Genomic DNA, 16,524 nt, shown 5'->3' on the forward strand with positions numbered 1-16,524 from the left:
TCTCCACCTCTTGCAGCTCTTCCTCCAACTGTTGAATCTTTTTGCTGCTGTTCTCCAAAGCCTTCTGCAGACGCTGGTTCTCTGTATCTAGGCCCTGGTAACTCACCTGGGAGAGGAAAAGCCAGATTAGGATATTAAAAGCATCCATGAACTAGTTTGCGCTGCTCCCTGATGCCCGATCCCCCTGCAACTCACCTGTAAAAAGATGATAACGGTGCACCCCTGGTGCCAATTAAACGCTTTAACTCGCAGTAGTCTGCTTTTTATATCTCAAAGTAAGCTTCTTGCCGTACGTGGATGCATATTTAGCTGTGTCTTACTTCTTTTCTCCATTCCCAGAAGGACTGGCAGTAGTTTTACCTCTAATCGCTCCGTCTTTTTGGACGAGGCTTTGAGCAGCTCCAGGCTGCGCTTCAAATGGCTCCTCTCACTCTCCAGCTCCCTGTTCTCGGCTTCCAGCTGGGCGGCCTTGGCGCCCGCGGACCGGAGGTTCTCGGCCGACCGCCGAAGCTCCAGGTTTTCGTCCTCCAGCTGGGCGTTCTCCTTTTCCAAAGCCTCCAGCTGGAAGGCCATGTTCTTCAGAGTGTCCAGCTTCTTCTTCAGACGACGGCCCTCTGCCTCCAGATCCATGTTCTCCTTCTCCAAAGAAGACACCTGCACACATACAGAAGTGATGATTAAAAGGTGAGGAGTAACGCGTTTCTGTCTGACAACACCAAGTTCACCAAGACAGTAATCTCGGTCAAAAACTCTCTACTTTATGTTATGTTTTCTTGACTTTATTGGCACAGCTTCAAAATGTATTATAACATAATGCTTTAATGTTTAATTTAAAAGGCGTTATATATTTTGCAGTAATATCCAATTCCACATTTTAAGCAGAATAACAATAACACATATAGTATAGAGACAGAGAGACAAAAGACAAGAAAAATGGGAATCCAATTACTCAGAGATTTCTACCACTGACGATTGATCTAGAGGAGATCATAACCTATCATGGATCAAAAAAAACTTCAAAGCATAAGGTCCTTAAGTATGGACAGATAAGATCTTTCTGTGCCTGGTGATTCTTGCCAATTTGTTCGGAAGCAGCTACATGAACTTTCTTAACACATCTAATGTGACGACATGGAACAGAGGGTATTGGAGTTGGGGAAATGTGGGTAAACCTGCATTGACTGACTCATGGAGTCCACAGAGACACACGGTCGTCTCAAACTACAAACCAGGAAGAAAACTAAACGCTCCGGACCTTTCCACAGGTGATTCCCAGACCGGCTACTTTCTTCTGCAGGCTCTCGTTGTCCTTTTCCAGCTTCTGCAGCAGAACCTCCAGCTCTTCAGCTCGCTCGCCCTTCTCCTTCACCACTTCCAGCTCCTTACCTGCATAACAAAAAGAAGGAGGAGGAACAACCAGAGTGTTAATTATGCAAATTAAAAAATGGAAAAACAAAACTCTCAAAATACTGATTCCAGTGAACCACACAAACGGTTTTAAAGGCACTTACGAAGCTGTTTCCTCTCAAACTCCATCTTATTGAGTTTGGCGGTTGTCTCGCAGATGGACTCGTGGAGAATGCGGTTCTCCTTCTCCACATCCTTGACCCGGGCCTCAGCGCCAACCTGGCAGCGCTGGCGCAGAGACGACACCGTCTGGCTCATGTGCTTGTTCTCCTGCTCCAGACCCTTCAGCTGGAAGACAGATACCAGAGTTTTAATGGTCACGTTTAAAGTGAAAATACTTTCTGTGGCGTCAGCTCGCCGTCATGCGACCGGTCGTATGAGCGATTTAAGAAGTTTCCACTTCAGATGTTCCTTTAAGTTTAATTAGATGAAATAATAAAACTAAAATAGGAATTGAAATATGGAAACAAAACAGATTATAAGTGTTCTACAAATGATATCGTGTTGGATATGCGTTTGGGAACAGCACTACAGTAATGTCGTGTTTCTCTGCATCATCAGAGCCGGATATTACAAATCAGACGGTTAAACTAATTAAAATGTGTCCGATTTGGATCCGTGCAGACACAGCGAGCGGCTGCATTCTGGGTCACAGAGTACCAGAAATCTGTGGAGTCAATAAAACATTGCGATAGCTCCATTTAATAGTTATTTGAGCCGAATGCAAATCAAATGCACAAAGATTGCTCTCAAAAGAACTCCGTGGAGACTTTAGTTAATTTACACATCTTAGTCATAGTCTCGGAGCTTCCTGGAACGAGAATCAATGATGGTTTTGTGGAGTGAGCGTCATCTATGACGCACCGTCTCAGAGCTCCGTTTGTCTGAATGATGGCTGCATCCGACCTCAAAGCTGCTGCAGGAAACGGGGCCGCAGCGCTAACGTTACTCCAGAGCACACAAGTGAAAAGTCGGTCTCTATAAACATACAGCGTTTACCTAAAATCGATTCAGAAATGTTCAACGGAAATGTGGCATTCAGGAAAAAATGCCATTCAAGTAATTATTACTCTTTTGCAATTTAAAAAAACAAAAACACGATAATTTCAGGAGCTACTCTACTCACTCTTTCTGCAGCGCAGTTCTCTGCCGTCGTTAAAGGTTGTTGGTGAATTATTCCTCATTCAGTTAGAACCAACGTTTCATCGTCAGTTAATGAATGTGATGTTGTGTGAATCCGGTAACGCGGTGAATTAATGTTCATATTCGATGCAATACCTCATTTGTTTTGTTTTTAAAGTTGTGAATAGATTGAGAATTGTAGAAGATTTTAATCCCCATCCCTAAGAAATTAAATCTGTGTGTGTGTGTGTGTGCGTGTGCGTGTGCGTGTGCGTGTGCGTGTGCACCTGTCTCTCAGAGTTTTCTCTGAGTGTTTCCAGAGTCTTCTCCAGTAAAGCCTTCTCCTTCATCAGGTCCGTACTGAGGGATTCGGCGCTGCGGAGCGACTCTCTGTCTGCCGTCAGTTCACTCCCCAACTGCTCCAGCTGTAAACAATGTGGAAGTAACACTTTGAGAAGACGCACTCTCTCGATTGGGTTTTAATGTTGAGTAATGACCGAATCAAAACACTACATAGTATTGATTCCCAGTCACAAAGAAGCCGGCGCAATTATTAGTCTATGTTACAAACATATAATACATGTGTCACAGCTCTGCACACGAGTTAATGTATGGACACTCCTACAGATATCCATTCAATGAGACACTTTCTGTTGTTCGCGTCTACCCGGAGCCGCATTTCACATTTTAATGCGTTTTGGCTCTAAACCTCAAGTCACTTGGAAATAAATTTCCCCCACTCTGGATTTTCCCCTTTGTGAGAGAGAAAAAACACAATTTCATGCTTTTTATTCAGAGTGCACAGAGAGAGACTTATGTTTCTGAAAATAGCTGAGACCCTGCTCTTAGCGAGGGGCGTTTGGGTGTCAAAAGACTGGAAAGAAAAGGCAACGCAGGGCTGTCTGGATTTACAGCTTTGCTTTCATCCTCCGAAGCACCCCTCTCTATACTCTCTCTCTTTACTTTCTCCTTCTTTCTCTTTCTATCTTTCGGCGAAAAGGGCCGAAAGCCAAGTGTCAGGGTGATATATTATGGATGGGTGCTGGTCCAATATGCTAATGTTGGTGGTTAAAATTAAACTGCAATTACAACCGATGCCATAAAGTAAAATTTAAAAGAAATAAAAAAAATTAACTTTGACTCAGACAGTATCAGAGTTATAATAATAATAATAATAATAATAATAATACATAGAATTTATATAGCGCTTTTCAAAACACACAAAGACACTTAAACCAAATAAAATAAATTCAATTAATTCAATAAAGAGTTATCATATGATGTCATACATTTCTAGAGGAAAAATAAAAAAGAACAGGAAATTATTAAGATTAAGAAACACAGTCCAGCTTACTTTGTGGTTCAGTCGCTGGTTTTCCTGGTTGACTTTTACCAGTTTTGTCACAGTGTCCTGGCTGGCGGCTCCTCTGAGCTCCTCCACAGTCTTCAGCAGGGTCTGGTTGTCTTTCTCCAGCTTCAACAGGCGGCTGGAGGTCAGCTCATTCACCTCCTCGCCCAGAGACTTCTGAGAGGCTGAGTCGATGACAGCGAGAAAATATATACGTCAACGACTAAACAAATGCAAAACAATTTAAGAAATGTTCGGTTTAGACCTTTTGGTGTTGAAGTCAAAACCACAGTTCACCAAAAAATAAATAAACACAAAACCTTTGGGACTAACTTCAGAGGTCTTTAAGCTTGTAAAAGTCTTTATCCAGATCCCTGGCTAGTTAAACCTCTTAACAGCTTTCATAATCCAAACACACTAATTATCCTCCGAGAGCCACTGAATATTAATTACAGGTCCTAATTTACGTGGAAAGGAAACCCAGCGGAGGCTGGCAAGTTCAGAAGGGGCCACGGGGATGAAGCCGGGGCCAAGAGCCAATGAGCAAAGCCTGGTCTGTTCGGCCTTCTGAAGCCTTCAAACTGGTCAAATCAGGTGACTGTCAGCTGCATGACACTTTAACTCAACATCACATGCTTTGCTTTCCTTCACACTCCTCTTTGTTTATCTTTCAGTCAGCATAAACAATCGGGTTCTCTGGTTCTTGGCTCCATCTTCTTCTCACCTTCGGTCAGTTCTGGTGTCTTGGACAGCTGCTCCAGCTCCCAGCCCAGATGCAGGGACTCGTCCATGCTCTGTTTCTGGGCCATCTCAAGCACAAGGTTCTCCTCCATCAGCTCCTCCATACGTTTACGGTCCATGTCCCTCTCCTGGAGATGATAGAGATGGAGAGTGTGTTGCGATAAACAAATGCTGAACCCCTTGACTGCTGAAAGGCCCATCTGCCTTTGTCTCCGATTTGAACCCCAGCTCGTTTATCTCCCAAGACTCATCCCACCGATCTATAAATCATCTCTCACCATCTCCATGTCATGGATCTTGGATTTGAGCTGCAGACCCTCCTTCTCCAGGAGGTGCAGTTTGTCGGAGCGGGTCCGGGTCGCATCCAGCTGCTCCTCCAACATGCTCTTAGTCTCCAGCAGGACCTGGTTGTCCTCCTTCAACTCCTGCAGAAACCACCACGTCAACAGAGAGCACAAGTGAAACAACAAAACATGAACACTGCAGACAGAGTTTATATATTACATTTAATATCAGTACTATTACTAGAATCAGAAGTTACAGTATTAATAGCAACAGTATGAGCAGAAAGGAAAATCACCAAATACAAAAAAAGGTGTGTATAAAATAACATATTTTGTTAAATATACAAATATTCAGTTGATATTGCAAATAAGTTTATCTGTAATTCAACGCATCAATTTACAGTGAAAAATGACTTGTGAAAAACACTTTCATCATGACAATATGCAGCCGTTGGGGCTTTTATTTGGCCATTTACAACACGGCCAGTTTAGAAACGATGAAGACATGTTTATGTCTCAAGCAAACACCGAGTTGCTTTAATGTCAGCGACCCGACGCCAAATCATCCTTTAACAAACACCGTCATCTGCAGGGTGCACGTGCTGTACCTCCACCCTGGCCTTGTAGAACTCAATGTCGTGGAGCCTCTCCTTGTATCGGCCCAGCTCGCTCTCCAGCTTGTCGACGCGGATCGCCTTCTCCCTGAGCGCGTCCAGCTCGTCGCGGTAGGCCCGCGCCGACCGAGCGTCCGACACCAACTGGTAGCTCTGCGAGGAGCAGACGGACACGCGCGGAGCGTGAATATGTGGAGAGGCGCAAAAGATGTGAACAGATATACAGACGTGAATCAAAAGCTACACTTGTTTTGACAAGTTTTAAATCATTTAGAAAAATCACAGATAATCAACCAAAGTCGTGTCCGTCGCATAAACGGTTAAAGAACAGGACAAACTCTACACACTATCAATTACTACAAGCACGCAAACACACACACACACGTCCCTCTGTGGCCTGAACTTATCCACCTGGTTTACGGCATCTAGCGTGTCGGCCTGCTGCCCACTTCCAAATCAAAAGCCTGTGTGAGGCTGCTGCTGGACTAAAGATAGCTCTAATAGCCTGTAATGAGCTGTAAAGTCACCAGCTAGCTGATTAAAGCCTGGCAGCGCTGCAGACATGAAAGACTCAGAAAGAGGAGGGCGCAGCAGGTGGGGGGAGGGGGGGGGGGAGTGAAGTCATATGAACTTTAAAGTGTGTGAGGATCACTGTGACGGGAGTTGCGTTACCTCTTGCTGATGCCTCTTGAGCTCCACTTCCATGATCTCAAGCTCCTGCCTGGTGTCCAAAAGCTGCTCACTCTTCTCCTCTCTGGAAAAAGAGACCGGGAGGGAGAGGAGTTAAACAAGGAGAACATAGGGGGGGGGGGGACCTCGAAAGAGGAAGGACAGAAGGTACAGAAAGATACAGATTTCTAAGCTAAGTTTGTCTTCTGTGTGAGCGAGCATGTGTACTGATTCAGAGTATGAACAAAGACGTTCTTTTAGGGATGTTTCCATTCCACAGATTGCAGCTAAATCATTTATTGGGAACCAGCCTTTTGACATAGTTACACGGAAAAAAAGAGAAGCTCCATTTTAGTTTTAGTAGGTAGGCATTTTGACAATAAATTGGGTTGTTTCCAAATGATCCTACTTTAATAAGTGGAGGTCATTGAGTCTGTACATTTCATGAGATGAGATCAATTTCAGGTACAATTTTCATCTTAAATGTTATAAGATTAAGTATTCAGGCTTCTTCAATCAAAAGCTACTGCTTTGCAATAAAACATAGCATACGCAACTTCCCGTTCGGCATAATAAATGAGCCTTGGTTGAAAGATGAAAATACGCCATTCCACGTGTTGATTTCAAGACATCAATAAACCCAATAACCTATTCTCCCGTGTAAAAATTGCCCGTTGTGTCCGGTGTGTTTGAGCTGAGACACAATGTCTTTCCTGTGTCCTGCCTTGAGGAGGGAAAAGACGGCAATAAAAAGACCGGTAGAAAAGTCCTGTGACTACTTCAGGGGTAATCTGCCCCTGAGGCTCAAACCCCTCATCTCCCGTTATTCTGGAGAATCCTGAACAACAAATAAGATCAGAGAGGAGAGTAGAAAGTTTTACATCCGATTGTAAAACTTGGAATTAAATGTGACACTCTTTCACCGTTATAGGGTCTTTCTGCCATCTCGCACGCCTGTATCCGTTTGTTTAAGTGACAGCGAATAGGGCAGTCTGACATTTGCTCTGTGTGTGTGTGTGTGTGTGTGTGTGTGTGTGTGTGTGTGTGTGTCTGTGTGTGTGTGTGGGTGAATTCTCCTGGCTCTTTCCAACCGTCGAGGGAGAATGTGTCACACCGCTTTGAAGGAAAACGACTGCATTCCTGAGATTCTGTTCTATCTGTGTGTGTGTGTGTGTGTGTGTGTTTGTGTGTGTATTATTGTGTGTGTGTGTCTGTCTGTGCATGAAACTGCAACACTGAACCTCTGATGGCCTATTTGATTACAGCTCTCTGGAGACTCAGGTCGCATCTCAATAAGCAAAAGTCATCTTCTTTCCTATTTTCTTTCATTTCTCTCCTTCCTTCCACAGATACTTTGAAAGTAGGAGTCGACATGCAGGCTTTACCTTTACCCATTTCTGTTTCATCAGTTAACGTCCTGCAGCCTCTACCCGTCTCCCTTCCCCCCCCCCCCCCCTCCCTCCCCTCCAGCCCCAGATCACAAACACCTGTCAACTTTAGAATGGCAGATGAGCTCTGGGCTCTTATTATGGATGCAGCTGGCTCTGCTGCTTATGCTAATGGTTTAACAAGCGCTGCATCTGCACGCACAGACACAAACACTTGTATGCACTGCAGTATTTGAAAAGCCACGACACAAAGGCAACCTTTTCCAGGCTACTACATGTCCAACTGGTACATCTTAATATAATCTTAATATTTCCATAAACCCACATATTAGCCCTATTGAAATTACATATCATTGTCTTTCTTAGAACCAACAGAAAGGCCACACACACACACACACACACACACACACACACAGTATATATAAACACAACTTTTGTAATAAATATTACCAAACATTTCCCCAACAATATATTGAGCCGTTTCTATAATAAAAAATATAATAGCATGCCAAGGAACAGGGGGATGGACCTGTACTTTATTAATATTTTTTTTAAATCAACCAGTATTCGATTCCACACAAAAGAAATGACGTAGGCAATGAATTATTCCTGCAGGAACATGGTTAGTTAAACAAGGATTACAACACAGCCGACTGGTTTAAAATACCATCAATCAGTCTTAATTTAAAAAAGCACATTTAGTTTGGTTGTACCCATTTCCAGCATAATGGGACATCCCTGCCTTCCATCTCACGGAGCTATTTATGATTTGTAGTGGTGAATGATCTACTGGCATTCAAGCAGTATTGGCTGGTTGACCCCAAAGTCAGAAACACCTTAACAACTTCAGTAAATGGTTAATTGTTTGACATTCAGTCAATTCAGTTAATCAATTCAGTCCCTTTCTTATTAATTTACTCGTTGTGAACACATTATCATGCTTCCAGTTCATTAGGTGGACCGAGCTCGAACTAATGCGGTCTAATACAACAGTCGTGCAACGGATGCTACAACCATGAGGTCGTAGTGCAGTTTGTGACGTTATAACCTTCATGACAATAGGATGCATGGCAGGACTGTTGAATTAGACCTGATCTTCATCCCTGGGAATCGGGTTAACACCCGCGCTGAAGAATAGCGTCTCTAAATATGACCCTCGGTGTGTTTCACACTGTAGGAATAAACACGGTGCGTCTGAGCTTGAACAGGAGGAGGGAAAAGCAGTCGCTTTACTCGACATATTAACAGACAACTGTGGGACCACTGAACCGTACAGCCCCCCCCTGGCTCCAACCTGGTCTCCTTTTGACACACAAGTGCACACACACACCTCAATTTGTATGCAGATACACAATATTTGTGCATGTTCACGCACCCAGACACATTAACCACACTCCTTCTCTGCCCGAGAGAAGGAACTGCACCATGTGCGCCGACCACATCAGCATCGACTGACTTTAAGCCCTTTTTTATTACTTTTTTTCTGGCCCATCACACCAACAAATAAACAATACCATGGCTACCAACAAACAAAATAACTCATTGGCTTGGCAGGTGATGTTTTATAGCCCTATTTAACCCTACTGAAGGAATCATAATGTAGGTCAAGGATGTATACGGGAGATGTTCACATCGATGAATGTCAGACCTTATCAGCTCAAGGAAAGATGAGTTTCAGTGATCATGTGACCAAGCAGAGGTTGATCTGCACTCCGGTCTGAGTTACAACCAGATGTTAAAGAACCATAAAGTGTGTCAAACAGACAATGGCATGTGTGTGTGTGGGGGGAAATGCAAACGAGACATCCTTCAAGAGATCTCCTGTGAAATACTGCAGCAGAATGACACAGCATTCAAATATGAGGCCTTTTCCAAATCATTGGGAGCACGAGGAGATAAAGAATGAGCAAGATGACTCATTTAAATACGCTTCCAGCTTGTTGATGCACATTCTTCTACACTGGAAGTCAGATCCACTCGAGCATGCCAAGGACTCCCTTGAAGTGGGAATGACGCTTTATCCGAGAAGACGCAGTCATTGAAATCTAATCCACGATTAGTTTCAGCTGGGATTTTAATCTTGAAAACAAAAGGAGGATAGACTGAAGTACACACTACCTCAGGTTCCATCAACACATTCAGGAACAAAATGGACCTGAGGCCAGCAAGTCTGATGAATTAGATTAAATACTTCCTCCTGGTCAGAAAGTGCTCCCTTACTTCCAACTGGTCTGTGTTGACCATTAAGACTTTGTCTGGCAAGGGACCACAGCACTTTAAAAAGGAAGCTCTATTATTCATAGGCAGAATGTAAAAGGCCTCAACGAGGTTTATGCATGCCTGTGTGTGTGTGTGTGTGTGTGGTGAAGTGTGACATAATAACTGCCTGGTCTTGTGTGAGTAATGGAGATGTAGGGAGGAAATGGACTGCTGGTCTCCATGACTCTTCCTCTCTGCATCGTCATCGTCTTAAAGCCTCGTGTTTGAGGCTGGGATGAAGAGATTTAAAACTCCCAACAACAATGAGGAGAATCCACAGAATGCTTAAATTATAGCCTTTCCATGACCTAAAAACTTGTATAACTGCCTGATTTGTCAATATTGTTTAATTAGAGGATGTAAACGAGTCATAAAAGAAGCAAAATGGGAACTACGGTAGAAAAAACAACATTGGGTAAATAGTTCGGGTCTAATTCAAGTAAATGTCCCTTTTGTATGTAGGTCTTGAGTTTGTCTCTGGCTAACTAAGTTTTTCTGCATGTTATCCCATTTGCCCAACTTCAGTATTGGTTTTCTTCCAGCTGATAACGCCGTGGCACTCACAGTTCCTGTCGAAGGCGTCTGATCTTGGCTTTGGCATCGGCCAACTCCACAGAGAGGTGCTGTCGGCTTTCGGTCCTCCTCATACTGGGAGAGTCACCGGGAGACTGGGTCGGATAGGGAGCCAGAGGGGACAGCTGCACACAGTCTCTCTCCTGGGTTAACTCCACTATAGTCTGCATGGAAAAAAATAATGGACACGTAGTGAGATATCTAGCTGTGGAGATGAGTACAAGTCAGTTTATGACTCCTCCAAACCAAACTCAATAAGAGAAAATACTCCAAATAGTGTTACAACAGAAATGTTGTAAGCCCGGCATTGACGACATGCAAAGAGGAGAGTTGATGCACGGATTCACCCAAAGCACCCCCCACGACCTAAAACCAGCACATAGGCATGAGGGCAAAAAGTACACCTAAAATCCCACACAGACTATGTTGATCTATTGCCCCAGAAAGGAAATGGGATTTTAATGGAGAGCGGCTGGACTACACAGTGATAATCTGGAGGCTATTACAGCCCCTGACACACACACACACACACACACACACACAAAGATCGGCTATCATCTGCACCCCTATGGGTTGGAAACTCACGTAATGACGCATATACTCTCAGTAACACACACGCACACACATACACACCGTTAAGTTTCAACAACTTCCTTCTTGAGGCTCTTTTGTGGCAACATAAAAAAAAGGGAAACGTTTCCACATAACCCCCCCGACTAGAAATAGCCCATCATTTTCATCAGTGAAATTCTGTTAGAAAAACTGTAACAAACATTCAGGAAAACCCTCCACACTAAACGTCCGCCCAACACACAGAAAAATAATATAAAAACACACACAAACCCACACTTTACTAGTTCCCTGCCTTGTCTATTGTACCTATTTATTGCCGTTATGCATATCTGTACGTATGTTATTACCTCCAGCTGTGTGTCCCTGTCATCCACCAGGCGTTTGAGGTGGAAAGCCAGGTTTCTGGAGAGGCTGTCCAGGTCCTCAGGAGGCATCTCCCCACTTTCCAACCACTGCAGGTCCACTACGTTCTCCTGATCATGAGTCACCTAAAACCACAGACATCACATCATCGATTGAGCACAAATGTACATTAGATGAGTGGTAACAAAGGTCGAGGAGGTGAAACATATTAATCGTCTCCGAATGGAGGATAAATACCTCTTGGATGTGGGATGCTATGGCAGCTTTGGTGTCAAAGTCCAGAGTCTGGATACGCTCAATGTATTCTTCCTTCTTCTCGCACTGTAAACAGAGAGGTGGGTTGGGGGTCAAGTGGAGGTCAGGGAGAGCGACATTGCAGATACGGGACAGACGCTGATCTGATGTACACGTTTCCAGGAAGTTGTATTGAGGAAAGAAGTCTAGTCTCCAAACGTGACTTTATCTTCTGGATCAGACAAAGACAATGTTCCTCTCTTGTTGGCAGAAGATGAGATGAGAACCAAACTCGGCACCACGGAGGTAAACTCGTGTTCACTGTGTGCCAATTCTTACTCTGGAAACTTGAAGTAGACAGATTATTAAGTCGGAGTTAGACGCATGAATGCAACTACAGTGTCTTTTTGCTAAAACAATAGGAGGTGGTGAAAGGTCCATGATCTGAATGGGGCTTTGTCTCGAGACGGGAAAGCCATTTCTTACAAATCCTTTCCATGAAACGGGAGCAAAGGGTTGTATTTGAGGGAGGGTTACATTTAAAATTGCTACAAGATGACCAATAAAAAGTAATGAACAATTATGCAACTGGCTCAGTTGAAGGCCTTCACAACTTACGTAAGGTTCATGGGATCAATTACAGTATTGCTGAATCATGAGACACAAGCACAAAACTTCTCAAAGTTTGAACTTGTGGAATAGAAGAACTTCATTGTTTCGACCGACGTGCCTCGTCTTGTGGTCTTGGTTCGTGCCCTTTTAAACCTAAATTACTTATAAATATATGACGTGTGGAAGGGCACTTTTGCAAGCTGTCTAGTTTAAATCAGAGTGATATTGATACTTTTGGTTTTTTTGTATTTAGTGGTTTGGTTTTCACACAAATAAATAATAACCATAAAGGTGTTTTGGTTGACTTCCTCCAATGGGGTCGATTCTTACTGCAATCAAACCGCAAAACTGTTCCCTTGGAAACGGTGTGAGACCACCCCTCGTAGGTTGTTTCGGACCGCTTGTTTTCATCCATACCAGAGTGCGATTACTGCCCTCGTAACTCCCTCAACGAAACCAACCAGGGGTTGAACCGCACCAGAGTTTAATTAAAACGGACTGAATGCTGGCTTCTGAAAGAGCCCTTAAGTGGTTAAGTGGATTAAACTGTGCCCTTACCTGGACAGCGCAGCCTAGGACTAGCAGCAACAGTTTTTTCACCTCCTCCAGACCTTGCTCTAAAAGAAGGGAATAAACACAAAAGACAACAAACCATTAAATCTGTTCTGTGGTTTAATGAGGAACAGGCTAACTACACACAGGTTAGTGAATAAATGTATCGCTAGCGGTCGAAAAACTGGAGAAATGAGAGATCTGGTGATTGATGGGAGGGCGTCAGCAGACTGGATTATATTTGTAAAGGCCTTTCTTTAAAATTAAGTCCTACAAAAGGGCTTCGTAATAACACATCGTCACTGTAATAATAATAATAATAATATTGAGGTTAAAGCAGGTGTTTCCTCGACAGATGTGGTCTTACTCATCGGCCTACTCTGGCACATGTTCAAAATGTATTTTCCTATAATAAATAAAAACAAAAATCAAGATAATTCTCCGTTTGTTTCAATTCCCTCCTAATAAAAACCCACTTCTCTAGCAACAGTACCACGATGTTTTCCACGGCGTAGATCGCTCACAGATTTAAAAACGTCAAACTCTTCCACGTGTCGGGACATATTGTCAGAAACCCACAAACAGCTGTTCGCCTGCTCGACAGGCCTGAGCTCATCTGAGGGCTCTGCTCCTGGACAGCAGTCAGCCAGGTGGTGCCTGTGTGTGTTACACTGACTAATTGGTACGCTCTATATGCAGGCTGTGAGTTTATGTTGATACCAGGACTCTTGCGTTCCCCCCTTTTTGGATCTGTTTAATGGGCCAATCATCTGCTAAACGGCAGCCGCACAGGAACACAATTTCCATCTCCGACTTTCCAAATGATTTAAAAAGGAAAAATCAAAATCAGGATGAATGAAGAAGCTACTTCTCAACATTATGGCAAATGCTGGAGAGTCAGCAGTTTTAAAAAGGCCAAAAACACTAATGAATTGTATTTTTGGCCCAGTCGGTGATGTCACAGCAGGTTATTTTTTGCATTACAGCTGGTGGAAAACTAAAGCTGCATGTATGCTCTCTGTATGTGTTTTACCCAATAAGACTGGATAATGTGTGGACGCGCTGTAATTAAATTGTTTCTGTACTGCTGCCAACGAAAAAAAGGTGACTTTGTTTTTTCTATGTCGGAGGGGAACTTTCCAACTCTGGGTAGGACATTACAGCTAAACACAACATGTACCAGCTGTACAGGTAATGGCGTCATCTCCCCCGAGAGAAGAGCGCGTGTCTGGCCATTTCTGAAGTTTTCTGAAACGACCTCTGTCATTTTCTTTTGTGTACAACCTAGTGCAACACTATGAATGGCTGAATCAAAAACTATTATCCCCCATTTAAAAAAAAAAAAAAGATTATGATGTTTCATTCCTCTCCACGACAGGTTTTTTAAAACTACCTTTAACGCCCAACTAGGAAAAGGTATTATTTTTGTATTTATCTTCAGGCATAGCTGTCTCTTAATGATGCCCACTCCTGCTGCAGCCAGAACTAACTTGACTAAATAACTCCCAACAGCAGAGGACTGATCCCAGACATAAATGACACGGCTTTATGGGCGTTAACTTGGACGCTGATGGAAAAGCTCAAATTAAGACTCGGGTTTCCTATCTACTTTGGAAACACCTCATTTCCATTCCTGCCAATATGAGGATGTCACCGTTTTATGCCGAGTCAGCACTGGAAAATCCGTAATCAGCACCTGCATTCAGGATACGAGAAGAAATATTCAGCATGTGAAGAGAATAAGAGCAAAATTGGGGCCTCGGAGGACGTCGATAGATAAAACGTAATTCTCAAAGCCGCAGGGCTTAACGGTGCACTATTAGAGCTATAAGAACCTATTCTGGGTCGGGGGAATGGATTTAGCTCAGCAAATCTACTGAAGCAACATGGGGAAAGATAAGGACCCTCATAGGATAAATAATGTATACAGCTAGAGAGGGGGGGAACAAGAGGGAGACGTGGTAAGAGGGAGAGATGAAAGGAGACAAAAGAGGGAAAGAACCAGAGCACAAGCAACACAAACACTTGGGAGGGATGTAGAAATAGAGAAACCAAGAGAAGGAAAGGAGAGCAGGGAGGGAGGCAAAGAGGCAAGGGTGGAAATAGAAAAGAGAAATCTCCCTCTAGCAGCAGCAGAAAGGAGGCTCTCCCATCTCTCTGCTATAGCCTCCTCTTTTCTCCCCCTCTCTCTCTTCCTCCCTTCTTATACACATACACACTGCATCCACCCACCCTTCCTTCCTTCCTTCCTTCAACATTGTTACAAATCATCTGCACCTCCCGAGTGTTTGCATTCACTCACCGAGGCCTCCTTTGTCACTTCCTCCCTGCTTTATCCTCCGAGCAGGAGACGGACAGTGACTAACCCTTCTTCCTGCAACGCCATTGTTCATCGATGTGTGTGTGAGGATGTGAGCGAATAAGAGGAAGAAAGAAAAAAAAAAGTGGGGCCGCCTACATGTGCAATCAATTGCTACAAGCCTCTCTCCTGCCATGATGAATAGAGTCATTCAGGACCCGGTGACTTGCATGTCAGGGGTGAGAATGGTGCAAGCAATCTGATATTGCTTTGGACGGGCTGCCGGAGCATATTCAGCCCATCTCACTGGGGCAGAGGATGGAGTTGGCTGATCCTTATTCTTATTATAGGGGCACATGTGTTTTATGAGACAAGATGTCAAGAGACGCGAGCAGCCATGTCTGAACCACCCAGTCTGCTTTTACACATGAAGCACCGAGGCGGCTTATCACGAGGAAGCAAATGATGAAATACAAAAATGCGTATTGTTCAAATTGGCATTTTCCTCTGTTTATCTTCACTGTCCAATTTCTCATGATTTTTAAAGCCAACCCCAGCACTTGCATCTTACCCCCCCCCCCCCCACACACACACACACACGCACGCACGCACGCACGTACGCACGCACGTCTATCCTATTCTTTCCTATGGAGACACAAGGCTCCACCACGCTGACAAAAAAAATAGACTGCATAAAAACACCACACATCCGCCAACACACATGAACACTGTTTAGTCCAGAAGAAGAAAAAAAAAAGTCTGGCCCGCATTGTTTTGCTGGAGAACGTAGTCCTTTACACACATAACCATCAATACCCTCGGTTAATGCTTTCGGTCAGCTGCCAACAGTGGTCTCTGTTGTTGCTACTGTTAAAAAAATTGGGAGGAGCTCTCAGCTAAAACAACGGTTTGATCCATCCACGTGTTTGGCCATATTCATGCATAGTGGAGAGAGGATGTGATGTGTTTTGCAGTCAATCACTGTTGCAGACTGAATCTATGAAATATTAGATAACATCAACGACTGCGAGTGACTTGAACGAAGCGGTTGCAGACCAGCAGCAGACATTTTGGGGTGACATATTTTGAGGGGAAAGACGTTTTCAGAAGATCAGACCAGATCACTGCTGACAATTCACAGGCTTTGAGATAGACTAAACAAGGGAGGTACTGTTTGCGTGTGGGTGTGTGTGTGTGTGTGTGTGTGCGTTCGCTAAACACAACTTGCATGCACAAGGGAGTGTGTGTCTGTTCATCTCACTGTGCAAGTATACACAAGGCAGACTAAGGTAAAGCAGAGCCTGTGGGTACTACAGTGCATTCCCACTGTTCAGTTTTGAACACAGCCCACCCCCAACAACTAAACTAAACACACACACACACACACACACGTTCCCTGCCCCCTAATGAGAGCATAATAAAAGCCACATGTCCAATGACTTTCAGCTGGCAGACGCTGAGCCAGAGTCAGACTGCACAGCCACCG

General features: G+C 43.9%; 1 protein-coding gene across 4 annotated transcripts in view; it reads right to left on the minus strand.

Annotated features, from left to right (window-relative positions):
- The window catches only part of LOC117744060 (girdin-like), a 60,729-nt gene that overhangs the window by 17,233 nt on the left and 26,972 nt on the right, over positions 1-16,524 (minus strand). For all 4 annotated transcript variants that reach the window (XM_034552145.1, XM_034552143.1, XM_034552144.1 and 1 more), the window contains 14 exons: positions 12,746-12,804; positions 11,579-11,662; positions 11,326-11,466; positions 10,397-10,569; positions 6,189-6,270; positions 5,511-5,669; positions 4,897-5,043; positions 4,602-4,746; positions 3,884-4,062; positions 2,817-2,954; positions 1,512-1,695; positions 1,256-1,386; positions 361-654; positions 1-106 (listed from right to left, as the gene is read on the minus strand). The exon at positions 1-106 is cut by the window's left edge and continues 77 nt beyond it. In XM_034552145.1, the coding sequence (XP_034408036.1) occupies positions 1-106; positions 361-654; positions 1,256-1,386; positions 1,512-1,695; positions 2,817-2,954; positions 3,884-4,062; positions 4,602-4,746; positions 4,897-5,043; positions 5,511-5,669; positions 6,189-6,270; positions 10,397-10,569; positions 11,326-11,466; positions 11,579-11,662; positions 12,746-12,804 (2,022 nt within the window). The remainder of the gene's footprint in view (positions 107-360; positions 655-1,255; positions 1,387-1,511; positions 1,696-2,816; positions 2,955-3,883; positions 4,063-4,601; positions 4,747-4,896; positions 5,044-5,510; positions 5,670-6,188; positions 6,271-10,396; positions 10,570-11,325; positions 11,467-11,578; positions 11,663-12,745; positions 12,805-16,524) is intronic.

This window comes from Cyclopterus lumpus, chromosome 15, assembly GCF_009769545.1.
Source record: "Cyclopterus lumpus isolate fCycLum1 chromosome 15, fCycLum1.pri, whole genome shotgun sequence".
Lineage (NCBI taxonomy): Eukaryota > Metazoa > Chordata > Actinopteri > Perciformes > Cyclopteridae > Cyclopterus > Cyclopterus lumpus.